Source organism: Clupea harengus, chromosome 16 (assembly GCF_900700415.2).
Source record: "Clupea harengus chromosome 16, Ch_v2.0.2, whole genome shotgun sequence".
NCBI lineage: Eukaryota > Metazoa > Chordata > Actinopteri > Clupeiformes > Clupeidae > Clupea > Clupea harengus.
The window spans coordinates 26,153,225-26,179,015 of NC_045167.1; the positions used below are offsets into that span (position 1 = coordinate 26,153,225).

A 25,791-nucleotide genomic window follows, 5' to 3' on the forward strand; every position below is an offset into this window, starting at 1 on the left:
TGGTAAGGGGCCGGCCGGCCAGGACTGACTGACTCACTCACTCACTCTTACACACACACTCACACACACACGTGGTCTCCAGCGCTACAGAGCAGAGATAGCCGGGCACCCAGAGCCTGGACACACACGGGCACCCAGACCACGGGCACCCAGACCACGGGCATTCCATCTGGAACTTAGGATTTGGAATCTGGGATCTAGGATTTGGAATTTGGGATCTAGGATTTGGAATCTGGGATCTAGGATTTGGAATCTGGGATCTAGGATTTGGAATTTGCCGGTGGAGTCATGTTTGGTCGCCTGTTCCGCCGCAAACACACACACCAGCGTCTGCAGGAGGAACCAGAGGTGCGCTTCAAGGGCAACCTCATCTCAGAGAAGGAGCTGGGCTACACATACATACGGCCAGGAGGTGAGAGAGCGCGTGCACACACACACACACATCCCACTCAAAACGCTGCACCACTTGTTTTAGGGCCCCACAGCCAATGCTTCTCTGCATGTGTGTGTGTGTGTGTGTGTGTGTGTGTGTGTGTTTCCCGGCCGAACTGCCAAAGATAGTTCTGTGGGAGTCCTGGGTGCCAGTGGCCCCCTGTGGCTGGAGGCTCCTGTGGGGGATGCTCCGGGGCTGCCTGCTCTAACGAGATGGTATTGGCTTAGTGATGGCAGCGTCTGGAGACGCCAGAGGGAGTATGTGTTTATGTTTAGGTGTTTACGTGTTTGTGTTTGTGCTGAGCGCACTGTAAACAGCCTGGATGAGGAGCGGTGGGCCTGATTCACGGAGTGCTGCAGCTCTCACTGTGGAAGCAGATTTATCAGATGTGTATTATGACTGCTCCACTGGCTGTGTCTCTCTCTCTCCCCACACACACACACACACACACACACACACAGGACCCTCGTCAAACATGGAGGAGGGAGAGATCACGCCACGGGAACGTCGGTGACTCCTGGTGTTTGACGTGTGTGTGTGTGTGTGTGTGTGTGTGTCTGTGACTCCTGGTGTTTGACGTGTTCACTTAGACAAGATAAATCACATGTTTAAGATGCACACATGTGCTGCTTGCTGTGTGGGGTGGTCGCCATGGCGATAAGCGCCATCAGTTCTGAATGGTATCCGTGAACACTGAGGCGGCTTTGGTTTGGTTTGTTAATATTCTATTTACTGCACTTCCGTGCATTTACCCGTGCTGTGCACCACATGCATATAAGGTGACTGAGAGCTTCATCTTATTGACCAACACAATGACCGTAAAGTTGGGTCCAGTTGTGAGGAGAGAGGAAAAACAGCAACACAGTACAAGTTTAGACAGCAGCAGTGGGGGAGAGAGAGAGAGAGCGAGTGAGAGTGAGAGGGAGAGAGAGAGAGCGAGTGAGAGGGAGAGTGTGTGTGTGTGTTTATAATGTTTGAGAGTTGATGTTTTTATCTAATCTGGCTTCGGCCAGAGTCACTGCTGATGGCGACACACAGACAGAGAGAGGACACACACACACACACACACACACACACAGCCCCAGGAGCACTGCCACTAAAATACCTCTGCGCCTTAAAAGGAACAGAAACGGTCACACACTTGAGACTGCCATTCTCACCACACTCCCACTTCAGCCCAGGAATCCCAGCAAGAAATCTCTCTCTCTCTCTCTCTCTCACAAACACACACACACTCATATACACACTCACTCTGTCTCTCACACACACACACACACTACCACACTCTCGGTCTTTCACATACATACAGACGCACACACATATACGTACATACATACATACACACACACACACACTCTCTTTCTCTCTCACACACTACCACAGACAATACTAAACACACACACACACACACTCACATATACATAGATACATAGATACATACATACATACACACACACACACACACACACACTCTCTCTTTCTCTCACACACTCACTCTCGCAGTTTTTCTTTCGCTCACACACTTACACACACACTTGACTGTCACTAACGGATAACAAGTCCCATTCCTCTAGACTGACATAATTTCAAACCTCTTTCTCAGTTGTTGTTATAGCATTTAAGTGATTTAATTTGGGTGATGTTTTTCAAAACAGGGTGTAGTACCAAAATACACATTGCCTCGGGCACGCACGTCACGTAAGCATGTTCAAACTGTGAGCGAATATGGGAGCAGGTTTCCAAATGAGTCACAGTCATTAAAAGCGGCATGATAGGGCTGAGAGAGACGAGGTCTGAGCAGGAGCTGTGGGGCTCCAAACAGCATGAAAGACTGACATGTAAGGAGATGGGGGCAGGTTTTAGAAAACAGGTGAGGCTACACTGCGGGCTGTACTGCTCTGAGTAGCTGAGTTATGGCTAAAATAACATGAGAAGAATAATAATAACAATAATAATAATATTAATAATCATTAGAAATAAGAATGATTAGCAACATCAGATATAGCCACAGGTCATTCGTGATAGCACAGGGTAGAAACACCCAATCTCTTTCCCAAACGCTGGGCATGGCTCGAGATCATGACGAAGCACAAAGCTAGCGCAGCTGACCTACCGATAAGACTGAGAACATGTGATTGACAGGCAGTGCGCCTTTGTGCTCCCGGCTGGCTGGCTGGCTGGACCGCGGTCCTGTAGTAGCCAAACAGGGTTAGCCTTGCTGCAGAGGGCATTTTTAGTCAGGCACTTACAGCGGGCATTCCTGTAGAGCAGGAAGGGGTCCTGCAGCTGGAAGTCCAGGTCCTTGGTGATGGGCTCGGTGAGGTTCTCCATGCTCAGGCGGTTCATGATGGTGAAGCCGTGTCTGGGAGAGGCCAGCCTGAGAGAACAAGAAGAACCTTTTAGACCCCCCCAGCCTGAGAGAACAAGAAGCACCTGTTAGACCCCCCCAGCCTGAGAGAACAACAAGAACCTTTTAGACCCCCCCCCCTCATCCTGAGAGAACAAGAAGAACCTTTTAGACCCCCCCCCCCCCCCCCCCCAGCCTGAGAGAACAAGAAGCACCTGTTAGACCACCCCCCCCGAGAGAACAAGAAGCACGTTAGACACCCCCCCCCCCCATCCCCCCATCTCCTTCCTGCCCCTGCCACAGGGCAGCACTGACAGAGTCATCTCTACCTGTCAGGTAACCTAAATCAGTCATTGCTCTCATACGTCAGCAGCATAAAGTCCGTGTGAGTAGGCGAGTCACGGGTCCCCAATCCCGCTCGGGGAGTCCCTTGCCCTGCATATCTTCTGTGCGCCCCGGCTCCGAGCCCACCAGACTAAAGCCGGAGTAATTAACATGCTCTTCATCACCTGCAGCACCAGGTGTGCCTCTGGGTAATTAACATGCTCTTCGTCACCTGCAGCAGGTGCGCCTCTGGGCTCACTGCTGCACCTTAAAGGTCAGCTCTGACAGAGCGCAGGCTAAGCCATTAGTCATTTCCCACACATCTCATCTCGGCTAAACCAGGGATGCTTTACAAGCCCTTCATCTAACTCGTCATCATGAGTGGTCCTCGGGAAGAGAAGGTCGGCATTTGAGCAGCAATCAAAACAAGTACGGCTCTACAGGGCTCTGGTGCCTAACCCTAGCCCTCCTCTCTGAATGAGTAAACAATCATAGCGACGGATCGGGTCATTTGTGTCGCATATATTCGAACTGTGCAGTGACGTCTCACCTTGTGTACACAAACAAGGTCCCCTCCACGTCGGTCTTTTCCTTTAGGGAGAGAAACAACTTTTCAGATCACAGCTGTCACAGACAAAGTTAGCTAATCTCCTTTTAGACACAAGACATTCAGCTTGACATCACGATTCTTCACTTGGACAAATATAAATATTCTACTGATATTAAAAAGTACCACAGGCACAGTTCAATTTAATATCAAGTCTCGACAGGATGACGTTACGGTCAATCGCAGCCATGCTTGCTGGCTACTTCGCCTTCCTGCAAGTGCCACAATATTCAAAGGACTTACTTTACAGCACTACAGACGGAGAAACTAAATGCAATAGCTAACTAAATAACTATCAACCACCTTATAGAGTGATTCTAACAGACAGTGATGAAAGTGCTTGCTAAAAAGCTAAGCTAGGGCTCTCGCTAGAAAAGCGCGCGACTACATATACTTTGGCTAACGTTACCAAGGATAGTTAGCTAGCTAGCTTTTAGCTACAGCAACTTACCCATTCATTTGTTTTACTGTTGAAAGTGTACAGCGCAACTTGACTCGCCACGTCCACTATGTTGTTGATATAGGGATCTTGTCTTTGTAAAGCGGCGAGACTGATGTCTAAGCCCTTTGCTGTAAGACAGCTGCCCCCAGTTATATTCGTAGTCATTATTGCTCAAAGATTCGCAAGCTAGCTAACTTTTAGCCTGCCAGCTGGATGCTGAGCCAGCTAGCTAGCTACTTAGCTAGTCAACGACGAGAGCTCGGTTTCTTATCCCGATGAAAGGAGGGAATAATTAAAATAGTACAAACAACTAAATCAATAAAAGTATTGCCAATGTCTTATGGATCCCCCGCAGAAGAGTAAAATTAAGAGACGAAAATAAAACAACGGGACACAAACTAACTATTGGCTAAGCTCACTGGACTCTTGACAGGAGCCATGTTTGCTTTCGTTGATTGTAAACAGTTAGGCATTACCAGCTGCTGCATGAACACGTGATACAGGATTAGCGATCGCTCTAGAAACACCCTCGCACGCAAATAGCCTGTGTATGTGTAGGATACGGCAAGAAACTGTTTCATTTATATAAATACATGTTTTAATCATTTTACTTTTTCAATTCATGTGGTGGGTGACCACAGAGAGATTTTGTCCTTTCAGAGGGTTTTCACAGACACATAACCGAGCCTACCTCTTCAATGGAATTAATCTGGTGTGTTAATCTGGGCCATGAATTCGAAAGTCAAGTGCTATCGGTTTTGTGACAGCTGGAAATGCAACACACCAGAAGATATCAGGACATGATTACTGTCCATTGCAAACTACTGCAAGTTTAGTCTAAATAAATTGGTTTGAGAAAGTGATGCAGCTGTGATTAAAGTCTTTGACTGTAAAATGCAAATGAGTGTAGCCTACTAAATGTAAGCGTAAAGCACTCAAACAAATGAAATAAGTCAAATGCTAAAGCGTCGGTTATGCTTGACGGATGCCAATGGTGACGTCACACGGCGCTGGGTGCGAGCAAGTCGCTGCAGTCTCCCGGGAAAGTACAATCATCTATGATCTACTACACCGCTGGAAAGTAAATGCGCCAAAGTATGGCACAGTGGCATTTACTGGATATACATGAGAGTTAACAGTCGTCATTTTGTATGCGGTGGATTAACATTTTCACAACTTCAGGTTTTAAAAAGAAAATCCCTGAGAGAATGAATGGGGTTTGGGAAATCGACATGATAACACCCGTGGTAGTTAAATAATTGCTTGAGATAAGGAATCACATTCGATTATGTTCATTAAAATGCATTTGTATGTCTTCTCTGTATAGACAGTGAGTGAACCCATTATATCAATAAAATATGTCTGTGGCTATCCCCCTTCTACCTGCGAAAAATAACAGACTAGGCAAGTCACTTAACTTAATGTGACACCAATTTCACAAGGTGAGCAGAAGCTAACCATAGATAGCTTTACCGATCAGGGATTACGAGTCTTCTCACAACAATCACAAAGCCAGTTTATGAAAACACATCGATTACCTTACGATTTAATAGGATTTCATTTGAATAGAATACATCCAGATGTTTTAGGCACTAAAATAATTTTAAAATAATAATTAAGACCTTTGTAAGGTTTTTAATGGCACACACGACACACTGGAACGACACACTAGAGCTGTAACTTTAAGTTTAATAAGAAACCATTTTAACTCACCAAACCATTTGCCTAGGTTTTCTACTGAGATTGTTTCGCTCACACCTTATTTTCGCCAATTTTGCAAAAACCCCATTCATTGTCCAATAGGGATTTCTTTTTTGGAACCAGGACGTGTTAAAATGCTAACACTAAAAACTACAAAGTTCTGGTCATCTTCCATACTCTAATAAAGTTCATTGATTCTAGTGATTAGTGTTTATTTTCAACCACAACTTGAATTATTTTGAATTTCTTTGTCACGAGGTAATAATGAACTATAATAAATATGTCGTATAGATGACACTGAGATGCTGATTTGTCGTGCTTGGCTGGCTGAATATGTTGTAATAATATGTAATGTATTTATTTTATTTATGTAATCATAAAAAAATACATACATCGTGTGAAGAATAATATCCTTTGTGTCCGCCTATAGATAAAAACTGAGTGTTTTTCACGTGAGCTTTCGAATGCTCTCACAATTAATATGTATGGCTATTCGACACACTTATCTAAAAACCAGGCTAGTTCGGATCATCATGTCATACTGTTCTTCTCCCTATAGAGTGTGTTTCAGCCCCAAATACAACAAGGAGTCACAGTCACCTTTATTGTATCCTTTTCCTGAAATGGAAAAGCAGACAGTCTTACCCATTCACAGCAGACGTCCCAAGTCGATGTTTCTTCAAGATGCCTCGGCTTCTTTTGAGTTTACGATCTGGGTTCGTGGCTGGGATACTAAGGCAAGAAGGCCATGTTTTTCGGGGGTAGCTCAGTCCATAGGAAAGACGCAGACGCGGCTCTTGGTGTTAATAAAGATGACCTCTTGTTTTTATTGTCAAAGAGGTAAAAAGTTACAAAGAAATAAAAAGGTTCTCTAAGCACACAAGCTAAGGCAAAATAAGAAAAGAATACCGAAAATTCTATCAAGACAAAGACTGAAGACTCGCGAACACAAACTGCATACGCCTTTTAAATCCCTTGCACATACATACAAGTTCTAACACACCCCCTTTCTTCCTGACGTCTCCTAGTAACATATGTTCGTCTCTGACCCATGTGTCACCTCCTCCTAGGCCCTCGCAAGCCCAGAGGCCTCTTCCTGCCCCCTCCGTCATTACACAATGCAAAGCACACTGAAGTCCGAAAACTCTCAAAGAACACATTGTTCTGCTTTACATTTTCGTTTGTTTACATTTCATATTTTACACTTTTTTAGCAAGCACATATGGATATAGGTTTGTGTAAGCATAACTCAAGCAACTTCCACACACAGTTATTTAGCATATATAGCACATATTAGGAGAGCACACAGTGGTTATATCATTGCACGACATGAACCAAGCATTATTCAGCAAAGCACATATAGTATATATGTTTATCACTCATTATTAATTGCATATGGGTTGGTACGGGTTGCAGGTCCACTCTCATGAGCCATATTCATCAGTGGTAATAACCATTACAGGTGAGGGCATGTGGCACAGTGCAGTTACACAGGGAGAGCTGAAGGGGGCGCAGTGCAGTTACACAGGGAGAGCTGAAGGGGGCGAAGTGCAGTTACACAGGGAGAGCTGAAGGTGGCGCAGTGCAGTTTTCAATAAATGGAAGGGGATGAGTTGTCATGCATCTTGGACCCCTCAGACAGTCATCACAACCCACAACTTTATAAATCCGCAGTTTACGTGTCATTCAGTAGGTTTATAGTAACGTTGTTTTCCAAAATCATTCTCTTGTAGGGATTTTCTTTTTAAAACTGGAACTTGCAAAAATGCTAATCCACCGCACACAAAATAACGTTGGACACTCTGTAGTCTAATGTAGTGATGATACATTCGCAAACGATCCGATTCCTTTAAACGGCTCTTTGGCAGGAACGAAGGGAACCGAGTCGTCGCTGAGAGAAGTTATTTTTATTGTTGCGCCCATATTTAACTGCTGGCCCTAAATCCACACCAGCCAGTTACAAGAGGTAGACGTTGGCACGTTTGGCTCCTTACCCTAGGGAGAAAGAGTGCCCCTCCTCCCCGGCTTAATGATAGAGAGAGCAGCGGTGGTCGAGCGAGCAAGAGAGTGAATGGAGAGAGGGAGAGAGAGAGGGAGAGAGAGAGGGAGAGAGGGAAAGAGAGAGGGAGAGAGAGAGAGAGAGAGAGAGGGAGACTGAGAGAGAGAGAGCAGCGGTGGTCGAGTGAGCTAGAGAGTGAATGGAGAGAGGGAGAGAGAGAGAGAGAGAGGGAGAGAGGGAAAGAGATAGGGAGAGAGAGAGAGAGGGAGACTGAGAGAGAGAGAGCAGCGGTGGTCGAGCGAGCTAGAGAGTGAATGGAGAGAGAGAGAGAGAGAGAGAGAGAGGTGTGTTAGCGAGGACAAAGCAGTAAATCAGAGAAATAAAATGTAATTTTCAGATTGTTTCAAGGCGGTCAAAGGCGGTTAAAGGCTGTGTAAAGCACAAATAAAGATGGCCACACCTCCGCACAACAGTACAGGAAGGATTCTGTGTGAATGCAGCCGAATGCAAGCTTCATCCTCCAGTCTGCTAAACATAGTGCGCATGACATTACACTGGTGGGACGTGTTTGAAGTCTGAATCTGATCCAAATCTTCCCCTGAATCATTCTCCCAGTGATTATTACACAAATAAACCTACTAACGCCCTCTCCGTTCTTTTGAACAGCTCTCGGAAAGGAATGGAGGCATAAAGATCTGGCTCCTTTCACTAATGGGCAACTGTAGGCTATGCCATATGTATGCAGACCACAGGATTGGCTCCCTTCACTAATGGTCAACTGCTGTCTATGCTGTATGTATGCAGACCACATAATTGGTGTGAGGAAGCACATTGAAGAGGTGGATAAAATCAGGCCCATTTGATCAAATACAATTGAATGTGTTAAACTCTGCGGCGCTTTGAGCTGGCCGATTAATCTGCTGATTTTTTAATGGCAGTTAAATAATTAGTGACTATTTCACAGAGCACTGGTATCCCACGGTTTGAGTTAAACTGCACTGGAATGGCTCCTGAAACTGCCTGAATGCAGCACAAACAGTCCCAGCGTGAGTATTCTACACCAGCCACCACTGTTGACAAATATGAAGGTATTTGCAACTCAGAGAGGTGCCGGAGAAAGCCTGCATTTATCCAAAGCTTGTTTCTCAGCAACGCTGGTCTGAGCCACATATGTCAAGTGAGAACTGGATCCTCATTGGGTCTGTGTCCATGTTCCATAGTGCTGTCCAATCACGTCGCTGTTGGGTCTGTGTCCATGTTCCATAGTGCTGTCCAATCACGTCGCTGTTGGGTCTGTGTCCATGTTCCATAGTGCTGTCCAATCACGTCGCTGTTGGGTCTGTGTCCATGTTCCATAGTGCTGTCCAATCATGTCGCTGTTGTGTCCATGTTCCATAGTGCTGTCCAATCACGTCGCTGTTGGGTCTGTGTCCATGTTCCATGGTGCTGTCCAATCACGTCGCTCATGTTCCATAGTGCTGTCCAATCACGTCCTCATTGGGTGTGATCTGTTTAGAGTTGGTGCCGGTTTTAGGGCTCTCTCACAGAAGCACAGAGGATAGCGGCTGCTTGAATCAATGAGATTGTTTTCCTGCTGTTACTACTACTGTTATTATTTTCCTTTTAGACCCCGCCTCTTAGGGGGGCTGCCAGTGGCCAGCACTGATTGCTAAAAGAGATTACACACAGATTATTCGAAGATGATACCATAATTAATTACATGCAGGTAATACACTGGTATGATACATTTGCTCAGCGGGTAGAGGCTTTCCCCATCCCTGTGTGAAGCCCTCACACTGCTGAGTGCCAGTTAAGTGCCCGACCAGAGGTGTAAAGTACTGAAATGTTGTACTCAAGACAAAGTACAAAAGTAGTTCATTTAAAATGTACTTTAAGTAAAAGTTACTTAGTTACTTTCAACAACTTCACGGGGGCCACTCCTATATATAGTGCAAAAATGACAAGGGGTCATAAATCCAATACAAACTAGTTATTTTTAATTGAAGGAGAATCTTTAGAAATATAAGTGCAATGACATTAAACATGTCAAACATTAAACATTAAACATGTCAACACAACATTTAAGAACTTTTGGGAGGACATGTCAAGACATGAACCACATGACAGCTAAAATAAAAAGTTAAAATGCCGCTGCCCTAGGGCTGAACGATTAATTGCATTTGCGATTTAATCGCGATATGATAGAACGCGATTTTCTAACCGCAACGTTCGCGATTAAAAAACGTGGTCTAAAAAATAAAATAAAAAATGTTTTTTTTTTTTTTTTTTTAAGATGGTAAATTTTGCACACAGTGTTTAAAAAGTGCATGCCTAGTGTTTATACTTAAAATTACTTTTTTTAAATTACTTAAATGCACAGTGGCAAAGCCACCTATTTGTTGTTCTTGTTTCTGTAATGAGCAGTTAAATAAAAATGTAAAATGTGGGAAAGAATATTTTACACTAAATGTATCTAATATTGTGTTGGTCATATTTAAATCATTCATTACGTTTTGTTGGGAAAAAAAGAGGATACAAAAAAAAATCGCATATTAAATCGCAATCGCAATATTTTGGTAAAAAATCGCAATTAGATTATTTTCCCAAATCGTTCAGCCCTACGCTGCCCCACTGTAAACTTTGGTTACTTTACTTGTGTCCACCTTTAGAGCATTAGTCTACAAACTTCTTGTTGAGTTTGAGCAGCAGCTGATTTTCAAGGTGAGTAGAGTTCATCCGGGCTCGCTTTTCAGTGAGCAGCAATCCAGCACAGCTGAAGAGTCGCTCGCAGGCGGCCGAGGCAGGTAGGCCAGTATTGAGTTTCAGGGACAGTTTTTTGATATTCTGAAAGGCGTCCAGCAGATCCATATTGACTGAGACACAGACTAGGTACCCTTCTAACTCCCCTGTACCTTCTGACCTTCTGGACTTCATTGAGGGAAAAAAAATCATCTTCATCTGATGAATGTTGTCCAACTTGCTCCAGCCTCCAACATCCGGTCAAGATGTTGTCTGACATAGACTAGACCTGTAGAATGACAAACAACATTTCTGACAATTAAGTATTGAGCTGCCATCAAGAGTGCATCATAACACAGAAATAGCTATAAATAGCTACTTGAGATGACAGACCTACAGTACATATACATAATTATAGCATTATTTTCTATTTCTACATGCATCACAATTCATAATCCTCAATTCTTGCTAACCGAGACCCCTGAGCATGAACATGAAAGACGTGCAAGTTGCAAAGCCACCACTTATCGTTATCAATATCTGACTAAACATCGTGATAAATTCCAGATAGCGACATACAGATTGACTTGTCCAACTGTCTGACTACGATGGTGTGCGCATTCACATTGTTTCTGTTTCAAGGCATGGGAGGCAGCCAAATGATTAGCCTAATATCAGTTTATGTGGTGTATTTCATTGCTGATGACTGATCTGCAGTTTTTAACACAATATGAGAGACTGACCATAATTATGCTATGACCTGAAACGAATGGAAGACAGGAATGGAATTATTATTAGTCTATTGGATGACGGCTGTCAACGTTAGCATACTCAGGGCGGTTGCAAGTGCTAGCCAAAATTAGGCTATAGTGCCATGAAACGCATATTTTGCTTCACGGAGCAAAGCTAACTAAACGACAAAAACGCTGTCTGAACTGCTAATGGAAAGGGACAAATACTGTACTTACCAACACATGCTTGTGTAGATTTGAAGATGAATTTGTATAAGCAGAAAGTTATGACTGGCGGGTTAGGCACAGCTTACACAGCCTTATATAGCTGTTGCCTCTTCTACTGCATGCTGAGATGTGGCCACGGGTTTTCTTCATCTTCTTTAATTTCAACTGGCGGAAAGTTCGGTGCTTCAGCTTGTTTGGTAGTCCGCACTATCATCTTCCTCCATCTCTATCTCTCGTGACTCGGCCCCGGCGCCTTGCATCTACTCCATCATCCACTCTATGCAGCATCCACTACTGCAGTGAGAATTGTCGTGCGCGATTCCCGCCTTGAACTATGTTTTTTTTTTTTTACTCAGTAACGGATGTCATTTCCAATGTAGCGAAGTACAATAGACCTAATCAGAATGTTTGTAAACAAAGGTTGCCAAGGTCCTTCCGGGTGGCTAACTGTCATCCTGTCAACAGTTGTTAGTATAGTAGCATAGTAGTTTATAGTTGTTCTGCCTCCAGGCATTTCATTTGAATTGTCGAATTTGTAAAAATTTCAGTTTCATCTAGACTTTGATTTTGACGTTGTAATTTTGAGCCGTGCAGGAAGTAGGCAGGTAAAATTGTTCAGAATAATGTAGAAACGGCAGGCTGACAGTCATTACACAGGAGAGATTCCTTCTTACAGGTTGATTCCGCAGCAGAGGCATCGCTGTATCTTGTTGTAACTAAGTTCATTTCATTGTTTAAAAACGTAGTTATAATGCTAAAAAAGGCAATGTTAAAACATGGATGCTATTAGGAAATGTTAACAGTTAGCTTAACATGTGCTTTCTTTACTTCATGGAACTAGGTGACTTGGCTAATTTTTTGTGTTCTAGTTTACTCTTTCACCCTTTGATCAATTGAATTTATTGTTGTGGATTCAGTACAATTTGAAGAATAAATCTGCAAACAAGAATACAAGACATTCTTCATCTTTATGAATATAAGAGAGTTTAGCTCGCTGTCTAGTTGAAGTTATCACACCTCAACGAGGACAGTGCAATAGTAGTTCATTTACGAATCGATTAACGTCATCCCGAAAACGTGTTGTGTTTGGGGTTGTAATACCAGATGTACCAAGGAATGTAAAGGATTAGGTTTAGGCTTTTTCCGTTTTCCCACTGTAAAATCTAAATCGACCCAACAGAACATCTGGATACAGAGACTAAGACGGGTGGATTACGCTAGCACAGATCCAGCCTTAGTACGTTTACCGGGCGGTCTCGTTGCATCTAACGGTACCAAATTGTGGACAGGCTGGCAACCAACCACTCATGACCGGATTTGCGGAAGACATTTTCTCACAGGTCATTTATAAAACGTTTTTGTTGGGTTGCTGTTGGGTAGCATAACGGTAGCATAACGTTGGGTAGCATATCGTGCAAGCTTGCTAGCGTGAGAATGCTAGTCCCGTTGTTGTAAATAAACAAACCACACACAGTGGCGTGATCTGGCTTGGCTATGATACGGTTACTTAATCTTTTTTTATAATGCAGGTCGGTCAAACCCTGATGCTGACCACACTGATTTTGCCCAATCACAACACCAGGGACCTGAGTAAGCTAACTCCTGTCCAACCACATCTGTTAAGAGAGCACAAACCCTCAAAACTGCTCATCTACAATACAATGACAACGTTTTCAATACTGTCAATAAGATAGATAGATAGGTACTTTATTAATATCTGTATGGAAACATTCTTGTGTCCAGACAGATAGCTGGAAAGCTACAAACAGTCCTGAAAATTGTTCATCGTTAAGTTGGATATTGTAGCGATCTCAGTCACTACGAGTTTGGTACAATAAACCGTTACAATATGACCGTTACTCGCTTACAAATATCAACAACAACGACATCCGGAACGTCTCTTTTTTCAGTTCACAAGATCATACTCATAAAACGTGTTGTTATCATATTCACAATTATGATTAAACGTGTTAATAGCTTGGTTAAATTACATGGAAAATCCTGTTGGTTTGCTAAGGTTTACTATGGGCAGGGGCGACGTTAGCCACCCGGAAGTAAGTTATTTGTTGTTGTGACGTCACGTTGAATTGTCGTATACTTCAGTCAAAATCTACTTAAGTAAAAGTAAAATTACCGATTTCAAAAACTACTTAAAAATGACAAAGTACACAAAAAAACTACTCAATTACAGTAACGTGAGTAAATGTAATTCGTTACTTTACACCTCTGTGCCCGACTCAAGGAATCACTCTGGATCTGTGCTGGATTACAGCCATAACTGTTCATATAAGAGCCAATTCTGTGCCGGATTACAGCCATAACTGTTCATATAAGAGCCAAATCTGTGCCGGATTACAGCCATAACTGTTCATATAAGAGCCAAATCTGTGCCGGATTACAGCCATAACTGTTCATATAAGAGCCAAATCTGTGCCGGATTACAGCCATAACTGTTCATATAAGAGCCAAATCTGTGCCGGATTACAGCCATAACTGTTCATATAAGAGCCAAATCTGTGCCGGATTACAGCCATAACTGTTCATATAAGAGCCAAATCTGTGCCGGATTACAGCCATAACTGTTCATATAAGAGCCAAATCTGTGCCGGATTACAGCCATAACTGTTCATATAAGAGCCAAATCTGTGCCGGATTACAGCCATAACTGTTCATATAAGAGCCAAATCTGTGCCGGATTACAGCCATAACTGTTCATATAAGAGCCAAATCTGTGCCGGATTACAGCCATAACTGTTCATATAAGAGCCAAATCTGTGCCGGATTACAGCCATAACTGTTCATATAAGAGCCAATTCTGTGCCGGATTACAGCCATAACTGTTCATATAAGAGCCAAATCTGTGCTGGATGTGTTGTAGTGCCACCTATAGTCCCCCAAAGTGTGAGGTATGGCTGATCACAGTTTACAGTGCGGTTTCCCTTAGGACACGCCCCTGTGCCTCACCTGTGCCTCACCTGCCCTTAGGACACGCCCCTGTGCCTTACATGTGCCTCACCTGCCCTTAGGCCACGCCCCTGTGCCTCACCTGCCTTAGGACACGCCCCTGTGCCTCACCTGCCTTAGGCCACGCTCCTGTGCCTCACCTGCCTTAGGCCACGCCCCTGTGCCTCACCTGCCTTAGGCCACGCCCCTGTGCCTCACCTGCCTTAGGACACGCCCCTGTGCCTCACCTGCCTTAGGCCACGCCCCTGTGCCTCACCTGCCTTAGGACATGCCCCTGTGCCTCACCTGCCTTAGGACACGCCCCTGTGCCTCACCTGTGCCTCACCTGTCTTAGGACACGCCCCTGTGCCTCACCTGTGCCTCACCTGCCTTAGGACACGCCCCTGTGCCTCACCTGCCTTAGGACACGCCCCTGTGCCTCACCTGTGCCTCACCTGTCTTAAGAAACGCCCTTGTGCCTCACCTGCCTTTTCTGCCCATAAAGATATCTGTCTGAGCATCTGACAAACACCAAACCAGCAAAAAAGCTTGATTCTGACACTCGTATGCATGATCTCAGATTAAAAGCTTGATTCTGACACGCATATGCATGATCTCAGATTAAAAGCTTGATTCTGGCAGTGTTTGCGTGCAGTCGGTGGGAGCATGTATGTCTGGACGTGTCATGTGATAGCATGTGTGTGTGTGTGCACAGAAGGCTGGTGTGAGCCTGGTGACTGATGTTGTTTACACTAATTAGCAGCTCTGGCTTTAGAGGAGGAAGCAGACACATTCGTTGACAGCTCATACATAAAACAAACGTCGACCTTGTTTCCACGCTCGCACTCAGGTTTGGACAGATATACAGAAAGTTCTTTGTGAAAGGCAAAAGGAGGTGGCGCTTGTATACATTTACACTCATGAATAAGTAATGGACTCCAGGGAATGTCAACTTCAAAACACGTTTAGGTTGCCTGTTAATTATGTTTTCTCTTCCAAATGTCCTAGTAGTAGACAAAAACAAACAAGTAAGACAGTGCAGAATAAGAAGAAAGAACAAATATAACATTCAGTGATTTCTTTTTTGTTCATGACTGAATATGCAATCGAATCAAATGTTAGCGGTGAATATCTTCTGTGAGTATTTTCCTCGACCTTTAGGGACAGAGGAGAGAGAGGAGTGGATTTAAAGACGTTTGTGAAATATCGTCTCTGCCAGGTGATGAAGTTTGTTACAGAGGTCGTGTTGAAAGGCGAGGCCATAAATCAGGAGGGGGTGTGCAGGGTGTGTGTGTGTGTGAGTGTGAGTGAGTGTGTGTGTGTGTGTGTGTGTGTGTGTGTGTGTGTGCAGGGTGTGCTGCAGAGAGAGTGCGCTTTAGACCACTGTAAAGCCACGCCCTGGGACAGCCTTAAGAAGTGCGCTGTACAATTTGTAAGTGCGTAATGGCTCGTGTTTCCTCTGCAAATCCCCTCCGCCGGCCCTCACTGTCCTCTTTCACCCCAGCGTATGAGGAGGAGATTAGATGGCCCTCACACAATCTCAAACACACACATATGTGTAATCAGACTGCACTCAAACACACACATATGTGTACTCATACTGCGCTCAAACACACACATATGTGTAATCATACTGCGCTCAAACACACACATGTGTGTAATCATACTGCGCTCAAACACACACATATGTGTAATCAGACTGCGCTCAAACACACACATATGTGTAATCATACAATCTCAGACACACACATATGTGTAATTATACTGCGCTCAAACACACACATATGTGTAATCAGACTGCGCTCAAACACACACATATGTGTAATCATACAATCTCAAACACACACATATGTGTAATCAGACTGCGCTCAGCTGGTGAGCAGAACATGGTTGGCTGCATGGTGTGATGTGGAGACAGGAACCATGAATGAAACCAATACTGCTTACCCTTACTTACTGCATCCTTTCTCTCACGCTGTGTAATAAGCACAGCTCAAACTCTAATGCTGACAGAACTGAATATATATATATTTTTATCTAGTTATCTGAATTCTAATCATGTTTACACCCGATATTATTTTTGAGGCGAAGGTTATTAGTGAAGCCGCAGCGAACATCTTGTAGAACATTTTGACAGATTTAAGATGAGCTGTCAGAAAAATCCTCTGGTTCTATTTCGTTGCCCATTTTGAAAAGGATTGACGTTTGTTTTCTGTCTGAGATGTACTATCTCCTACTGCCACCAGGGGGAAGCACTGCCTTTGACAAGCGCATAGCAGAAATCCCCGTCCTTGCTCGCAGCTGGCCTCTGTGCTGCGGAGCACATTTTAACTCCATCTTTGAACATGACCTGAGAACGTTTACTCTTGACAAACATGAGATTTCACGGTGATGCAAGCGGTGCTGAAACAGAAGCTGTGTTTTCCCTGAAGGAAAGCCCGGGTGTGGACCTGACAAGCCTTTAAGTCAATGGTGGCTGAACATAAATCCTGACAGAATCCAGCAGTGAGCACACACACACACACACACACACACACACACACACACACTCAAGTTCATTCAAGGCAACAACACCTGGGTCGACCGGGTCTTCATAAGCACCATATGCAGACATTACCTCCATTGGTGAAAAGTATCATCTCTGATTTTACCGCACCACTGAAACAGCCACCACTTATCATAATCAATATCACCCGGCCATAATCAATATCCCCCAGCCATAATCAATATCCCCCAGCCATAATCAATACCCCCCAGCCATAATCAATATCTCCCAGCCATAATCAATATCCCCCGGCCATAATCAATATCCCCCGGCCATAATCAATATCCCCCAGCCATGCACAAACACACACAGGGAGGGAGAGTAAAGGGAGGGAGAGCATGAATTTGCATATGTAAATGAAACTGGTGCCATGCTTTGACTATTTTTCCCATTAAACATGCACATTTTGAACATTTCATAGATCATTGGAACCATGTAAATCTTGTTGAAAGGACAGCAGTCAGCCATAGAAACATTTATGAAATATTTCTGACCCCCGTCCTGTATGGACTTTCACGGGTTCGAAAAAAAAATCTGCAGCCCCCTGAAATAGGGATGTTGGCTTGCTGCAGTAAATGGCATTATTTGGGGTCTTGTGGAAAGTCCCACTGGACGGAAATAGTTCTGGTGACGGGGCAAACGGTAATCGGTCATCTTCATATATGGTCAGCGTGGCACCGAAGCGGACCGTGCTGACTCATCTCGCGCCCGTTCCCAGGGTCCGTAGCCTACAGCCCGCTATCTGCCTCACACACGAGACCATACCAAATGTTGCGCGCCCATAAACTGGCAAGCTCACAAGATTAAATTTTTTTTATTCTTGCAAATAAGCTTCTCGGGGATGACTGTGTCGATGAGCTGTGTTGCTACCAGCAGATGTGTCTTCGTGGGGAAATCAGGGGGGTTTGTCTTTGATACAGTGCGATTATGGGAAGTTCCCCCCCCCGACTTCCTGGGGATCAACATGTGGTCGTGTATGTGGTCTGAGGTGGACTGCTTGGGCTGGCGCGGGGATTCTGGGTTCAGATAAAGGAGGCTGCTTATTGGTAGAGGCTGCCGAGGTGCGACGCATCCCAGCGCTCATGACGTCTTCCCCGAGCACACATTTTACCAGTTAACGATGCTTTCGGAGGGTTGTTCGCCTGCAGATACGGTCCCTGCCTCTCCGTTGCAAAGGTACACTGTGTGTTCACGCAGATCGCGCTGCTAGGGACAAACACGAACCCGTCCAGTCGACCGATATCTCGCACAGGTTAACATCTTCCCTCCGCACCCCCCCCCCCCCCCCCCCCCCCGTGTCTCCGATTTGGCACTCAAAAATCAGCGACCGTTTGCCGCCCACCTTTTCCCTGTACTCGTGTTTTTCTATCCCCCGGAGATAGCACGTCTGGAACGCCATGGAGGGTTACTTCTATTTTCTAGCGCAGTAACATCTGGAACCAGTCAGGGAGTCTACGGGGAAGGGGGGGCTTGGTCGTCACCCCCCTCGCTCCCCACCTCTCTCTCTCTCTCTCTCTCCCTCCCTCTCTCTCTCTCTCCCTCGCGTTTCGAGACACAAGCACTGCAGAGAGGAGCGCGCGGATCCGTTCTACCACTCGGCTCCCTCTCCGCGCTTATAGACTGGAACGGACTCAATTCAGATCTCCCGGAGAAGCACGATGGTCTTACGAATCTTTTTTGACAACCCCGAGGGATTGAGTACAGATCTGAAGATGTATTTCGTGTGAGATCAGAGCTGGAATATACAATGTTTAGGGTTTTTGGGGGCCGTTAAGATCTTTTCTTTCCCGTGCCAGCGTCCGGTTTTCTTTCTTTGGTTTAGCTGTTGCGTTGCTGAGATTTCTGGGCAATTTGATCCCGTTTTTGATGATTACTAACAGCAAGTGGTGCTGGTCTCGTGTTTCTGAGACAGGGCCCGGATGTTCCGAGGATGCACTGGTTCGTTTTCTTAGGTGGTTCCAGCGAAGATCTCTTTCTGTTTTTTAACTCCATAATGGGGATAAGGTAATATTAACTCCAGCGCAAAAGAAGGAATATCTCAAGCTTTCCGTTGCTTGTTTTATTTTTATTTTTTTCTTTGATTTCTTTTCCTCCTTTTGGTTGTTCCCCGCTACTCCTCCTCCTTTCTGTCTTCTCCATTCACCTACGGATAACGCTGGACCACATCTATGGTAAATGAAAGCAAAAACATGTACTTGCCGGAGGACACCCTTGATAACCATCAAGGTAAAAATCTCTTTCTCTTTTTGTTGTGTGTTATGTGTGTGTTTGTGTTTAATAATGCATAGTAAATTGCTGTTCAAAGATTGAGCACGAAATGGGTGGCCACGGAGCGGAGGTGTTATTGTTGATTATCAACTGTAATACTTGATAAACGGTATATTTGGAATTAGAGAAAGATGTACCAGCCTTTATCACGGCTTCTGCAAGGATGTTCAGATCTCACAGATGCACGCCGTCACCGTATCATCCCGTTACAGGTTATTGCATGCTGGCAGGTATGGTATTTCTTGCGCAGACAACCTTTTTTTTCCATTGAATATGAAGGTCTTAACCTCTCATGGGGCGGTAGCCAGACTTTTCCATGAGTAAAGTTGGAGTAAATGAACAGATAGCTTTCTAGAGTCTTGCCTGGACGTCAGAGCAACAGTGGATGTGCGGCGCGCAAATCGGCCTAAGAGTAGCCTACGGAACCAATGCGCATCGCCGACTATTCATTTAACCCCCGCGTATTGCTATCACCAACTATTAATTCATTTCCTACCTTGGCTTACCAATTTTATGTCATTTTGAAATGGAAACAAAACACGAAAGCAGAAAGTCGACACCATCGGTTCGGAGGCTTTCGCGCTTTCGGGGCCTGAGTGTGTGTGCTGCCACTTGTTTAAAGAGAGCGTTTTAAAAGTTTGGGATTTATGTGGTATTTAAATAGTGAAACATACAGACGGTAGCAAAGCTTATCGCTGTTAGGCCATCTTTGGTACGAGGAGCAACATGCTTTATTAGTTCGCTGGAAGGCAAACAGCGTGGCGCATTGATTTGCCAATCTGCATATCATATATTTTTTGTCTTGGGTCACGTTAAAACGGCCTTAATACCACGCTGTGGTTATACTCCACGCTCACAACGTTATCTCTCGGATGCGAGAGTAGATTTTCCAAGTCGAACTATCCGTGTGTCTACCTTTAGCCTTCTCCTCCGCTATGGCAACAGAGGCGGCGACCCATAGCAACAGTGGGAGGCTGATTCTGGGGGCTCTGGGAGGTAGGGTAGCTTGGCATTTATTTCAGTGGCGCAGTCTCCGGGTTAGTTTGCGACCCACATTTAAATGTCTGTAAATGCTACATTAATGTGTTGGCCAGCAGGTCTAACAAGAACATAGTCACAATGATCCTCAGTCATCACTGTGCTAGGGTACAGTTTGTGAGTCCTTGTGAAAGTTGATGTTTCTGATTACAATAAGCCAGTTTTGTTTTAATTATTTTGCTTCACTTATGCCTATGGAGATTTTGCAGATTGCCACTTTAAGTAGGCTACACCATTTGTGGTGTTGTATGCAAGGCATTTCTAAATGACAGTTTGTGGTGTTGTATGCAGACATTTGTAGATGATAGTTTGTGGTGTTGTATGCAAGATATTTCTAAATGACAGTTTGTGGTGTTGTATGCAGACATTTGTACAAGATAGTTTCAGCATGTGTGGTGTTGTATACCAACATTTGTACATGATAGTTTGTGGTGTTGTATGCAAGACATTTCTACATGATAGTTTGTGGTGTTGTATCCCAACATTTCTACATGATAGTTTCAGACATTTCTACATGATAGTTTCAGACATTTCAGGAGTTTCAGCATGTGTGGTGTTGTATACAAGACATTTGTAAATGATAGTTTGTGGTGTTGTATCCCAACATTTCTACATGATAGTTTCAGATATTTCTACATGATAGTTTCAGATATTTCTACATGATAGTTTCAGTCATTTCTACGTGATAGTTTCAGACATTTCTACATGATAGTTTCAGATATTTCTACATGATAGTTTCAGACATTTCTACATGATAGTTTAAGACATTTCTACATGACAGTTTGTGGTGTTGTATACAGACATTTCTACATGATAGTTTCAGACATTTCTACGTGATAGTTTCAGACATTTCTACATGATAGTTTCAGCATGTGTGGTGTTGTATACAAGACATTTCTACACGACAGTTTCAAACATTTCTACATGATAGTTTCAGCATTTGTGGTGTTGTATACAGACATTTCTACATGATAGTTTCAGACATTTCTACGTGATAGTTTCAGACATTTCTACATGATAGTTTCAGCATGTGTGGTGTTGTATACAAGACATTTCTACACGACAGTTTCAAACATTTCTACATGATAGTTTCAGCATTTGTGGTGTTGTATACAGACATTTGTACGTGATAGTTTCAGTCATTTCTACATGATAGTTTCAGACATTTCTACATGATAGTTTCAGACATTTCTACATGATAGTTTCAGTCATTTCAGGAGTTTCAGCATGTGTGGTGTTGTATACAGACATTTCTACGTGATAGTTTCAGATATTTCTACATGATAGTTTCAGACATTTCTACATGATAGTTTCAGACATTTCTACATGATAGTTTCAGACATTTCTACGTGATAGTTTCAGATATTTCTACATGATAGTTTCAGATATTTCTACATGATAGTTTCAGTCATTTCTACGTGATAGTTTCAGACATTTCTACATGATAGTTTCAAACATTTCTACATGATAGTTTAAGACATTTCTACATGACAGTTTGTGGTGTTGTATACAGACATTTCTACATGATAGTTTCAGACATTTCTACATGATAGTTTCAGACATTTCTACATGATAGTTTCAGACATTTCTACATGATAGTTTCAGCATGTGTGGTGTTGTATACAAGACATTTCTACATGACAGTTTGTGGTGTTGTATACAGACATTTCTACATGATAGTTTGTGGTGTTGTATACAGACATTTCTACATGATAGTTGTGGTGTTGTATACAGACATTTCTACATGATAGTTGTGGTGTTGTATACAGACATTTCTACATGATAGTTTCAGACATTTCTACATGATAGTTTCAGTCATTTCAGGAGTTTCAGCATGTGTGGTGTTGTATACAGACATTTCTACATGATAGTTTCAGACATTTCTACATGATAGTTTCAGACATTTCTACATAATAGTTTCAGACATTTCTACATGATAGTTTCAGACATTTCTACATGATAGTTTCAGACATTTCTACATAATAGTTTCAGACATTTCTACATGATAGTTTCAGACATTTCTACATAATAGTTTCAGACATTTCTACATGATAGTTTCAGACATTTCTACATAATAGTTTCAGCATGTGTGGTGTTGTATACAGACATTTCTACATGATAGTTTCAGTCATTTCTACATGATAGTTTCAGTCATTTCTACATGATAGTTTCAGACATTTCTACATAATAGTTTCAGACATTTCTACATGATAGTTTCAGACATTTCTACATAATAGTTTCAGCATGTGTGGTGTTGTATACAGACATTTCTACATGATAGTTTCAGTCATTTCTACATGATAGTTTCAGTCATTTCTACATGATAGTTTCAGACATTTCTACATAATAGTTTCAGACATTTCTACATGGTAGTTTCAGACATTTCTACATGATAGTTTCAGCTCAAGTCCAGTTGTCTCTACATGCACTTGGTTAATCCCTCTGAAAATAAACAAGCTTGAATGTTTATCATTTTAAAACATCAAGCCAACCCAGTCAATGGAGAGAGGAGGAGAGAGAGGAGGAACAAGAGATGGGGACAGAGAGATGGGGAGAGAGGAGGACAGAGAGATGGGGAGAGAGGAGGACAGAGAGAGGAGGACAGAGAGAGGAGGACAGAGAGATGAGGATAGAGGAGGACAGAGAGGAGGACAGAGAGAGGAGGACAGACAGATGGGGAGAGACGAGGACAGAGACGCTGGGGAGGGAGGAGGTGGAGAGGAGAGGAGGTGGGGAGAGGGGAGGTGGGGACTGCAGCAGCAGTGTTGACAGCATTGACATCTGACAGTAACTGATATTCAAAATCAGCCAACAGTACCTGTGTGAGGTGTGAGGTGTGCCTTTGCTCCAGTGCAGAAAGTTAATGTAGGACACCTTATTATCCAGACGTGGACCTATGGAATGGACACATAGACCTATAACATGCCAGGCCTCATGCCAGGCTCCTCTGATCTGGGTTCAGGCTCACTAGTTATGGTATGGGTGTGGTGTCAGGTGTGGATCAGGTGTGGTGTCAGGTGTGGATCAGGTGTGGTGTCGGGTGTGGTGTCAGGTGTGGTGTCAGGTGTGGATCAGGTGTGGATCAGGTGTGGTGTCGGGTGTGGATCAGGTGTGGTGTCAGGTGTGGTGTCAGGTGTGGTGTCAGGTGTGGATCAGGTGTGGATCAGGTGTGGTGTGGATCAGGTGTGGATCAGGTGTGGTGTCAGGTGTGGATCAGGTGTGGTGTCAGGTGTGGATCAGGTGTGGTGTCGGGTGTGGATCAGGTGTGGTGTCAGGTGTGGATCAGGTGTGGATCAGGTGTGGTGTCGGGTGTGGATCAGGTGTGGATCAGGTGTGGTGTCAGGTGTGGTGTCGGGTGTGGATCAGGTGTGTCAGCCAGGTGTGGTGTCAGGTGTGGATCAGGTGTGGATCAGGTGTGGATCAGGTGTGGTGTGGATCAGGTGTGGTGTCAGGTGTGGATCAGGTCTGGTGTCAGGTGTGGATCAGGTGTGGTGTGGATCAGGTGTGGTGTCAGGTGTGGATCAGGTCTGGTGTCAGGTGTGGATCAGGTGTGGTGTCAGGTGTGGATCAGGTGTGGTGTCAGGTGTGGTGTCAGGTGTGGATCAGGTGTGGATCAGGTGTGGTGTGGATCAGGTGTGGATCAGGTCTGGTGTCAGGTGTGGATCAGGTGTGGTGTCAGGTGTGGATCAGGTGTGGTGTCAGGTGTGGATCAGGTGTGGATCAGGTGTGGTGTCAGGTGTGGTGTGGATCAGGTGTGCTGTCAGGTGTGGTGTCAGCCAGGTGTGAGGACAGAGACACTGGACAGAGACACTGGGGAGAGTCAGGTGTGGTGTCAGGTGTGGATCAGGTGTGGATCAGGTGTGGATCAGGTGTGGTGTCAGGTGTGGATCAGGTGTGGTGTCAGGTGTGGATCAGGTGTGGATCAGGTGTGGTGTCAGGTGTGGTGTCAGCCAGGTGTGGTGTCAGGTGTGGATCAGGTGTGGTGTCAGGTGTGGATCAGGTGTGGATCAGGTGTGGTGTCAGGTCTGGATCAGGTGTGGTGTCAGGTGTGGTGTCAGGTGTTCTCTGGGGCGGAGAGCTCAGAACTCTATTTAAAAGGATGCTGTTACCACGGCAGCCTTGAGTCGTGCGAGAGCTTTAATCCTTCAGGAGTCCCCAGTGAACACACACACACACCCACACACACACACACACACATTCACACACACACACACACACACACACACACACACAACACACACACACACACACACACACACACACACACACACACACACACACACACACACACACCAAGCCTGACACACTTAGCCACCGGAGAGAGAGTGTCCTCCTCATCCCACCCAGCCAGATCTGAACTCGGAGCCGTGATCTGGAGAGGTTCTGCTGCGGAACAGGCCGGTGCCAGCTAGATCCGGGCAGGTTCCGTTATCTATCTCTCTGCCCATAACCTGCGGGAGCATCCCAGAGAGTAGCAGATGGGATGGCTCTGATCTGGCCCTGATCTGGCTCTGATCTGGCCCTGATCTGGCTCTGATCTGGCTCTGATCTGGCTCTGATTTGGCTCTGATCTGGCCCTGATCTGGCTCTGATCAGAAGGACTTTAGGGAGCTCAAGCCCATATCTGGCACTCTTTTTGAGAGCCCTGATCAGCAGTGTCCAATAGGGGACTGGATCTGGCATTTGCCAGCATGGTGGTCCTTCATGAGCTTCAAGACCCAGGTCACTTCCTCATAGGACCCAGGTCACTTCCTCATAAGAGCCAGGTCACTTCCTCATAAGAGCCAGGTCACTTCCTCATAAGACCCAGGTCACTTCCTCATAGGACCCAGGTCACTTCCTCATAGGACCCAGGTCACATCCTCATAAGACCCAGGTCACTTCCTCATAAGACCCAGGTCACTTCCTCATAGGACCCAGGTCACTTCCTCATAGGACCCAGGTCACTTCCTCATAAGACCCAGGTCACATCATGAGCTTCCTCATAAGACCCAGGTCACAGATGATTCAGACATGCTACCCTGATAGTTAATAGTTAGCCATCTCTGAAATGGACCCAGGCCTCATCAGGGCCAGATCAGCGCCACATTAGGGCCAGATCAGCGCCACATAAGGGTTAAATTAGGGCCATTGCAGCGCCAGATCTGTTCCAGAGCTACAGTCTAAGTACCGAGTGTTCCAGAACGTGTCCACCTGAGTTCCAAGTGTTCCAGAACATGTCCAAATGAGTTCCAAGTGTTCCAGAACATGTCCAAACGTCCCAGCACTCTTAGTGGAAGGAAAACTCTGATTCCCACCATTCCCAGTGTGAGTGACTCCTGCTGGTCCAAATGCGGCCCAGAATTTTATAACTTTGACTTCCGAGAAGGACTCAAACTCCCAGCATTCCCGGGTTGACTGCGAGGACTACAGAGTGTGGCAGTGACCGTCGTCATTTTGGATGCGG

At 44.7% G+C, this 25,791-nt stretch overlaps 1 protein-coding gene across 32 annotated transcripts in view; it reads left to right on the forward strand.

The window, feature by feature from the left end:
* The first annotated feature begins 281 nt into the window (after window positions 1-281).
* The window catches only part of cacna1c (calcium channel, voltage-dependent, L type, alpha 1C subunit), a 242,082-nt gene continuing 216,572 nt past the window's right edge, over window positions 282-25,791 (forward strand). For 29 of the 32 annotated variants that reach the window (XR_004165432.2, XM_031582879.2, XM_031582890.2 and 26 more), the window contains exon 1: window positions 282-412. Coding sequence is in view for 31 of the 32 variants with exons in the window: in XM_031582879.2 (XP_031438739.1) it covers window positions 289-412 (124 nt within the window). In the remaining variant the exon portion in view is untranslated. Of the gene's footprint in view, window positions 413-18,322; window positions 19,266-25,791 lie in introns of those variants that run through there. The other 3 variants (XM_031582892.2, XM_031582894.2, XM_031582907.2) reach the window with 2 other exon arrangements.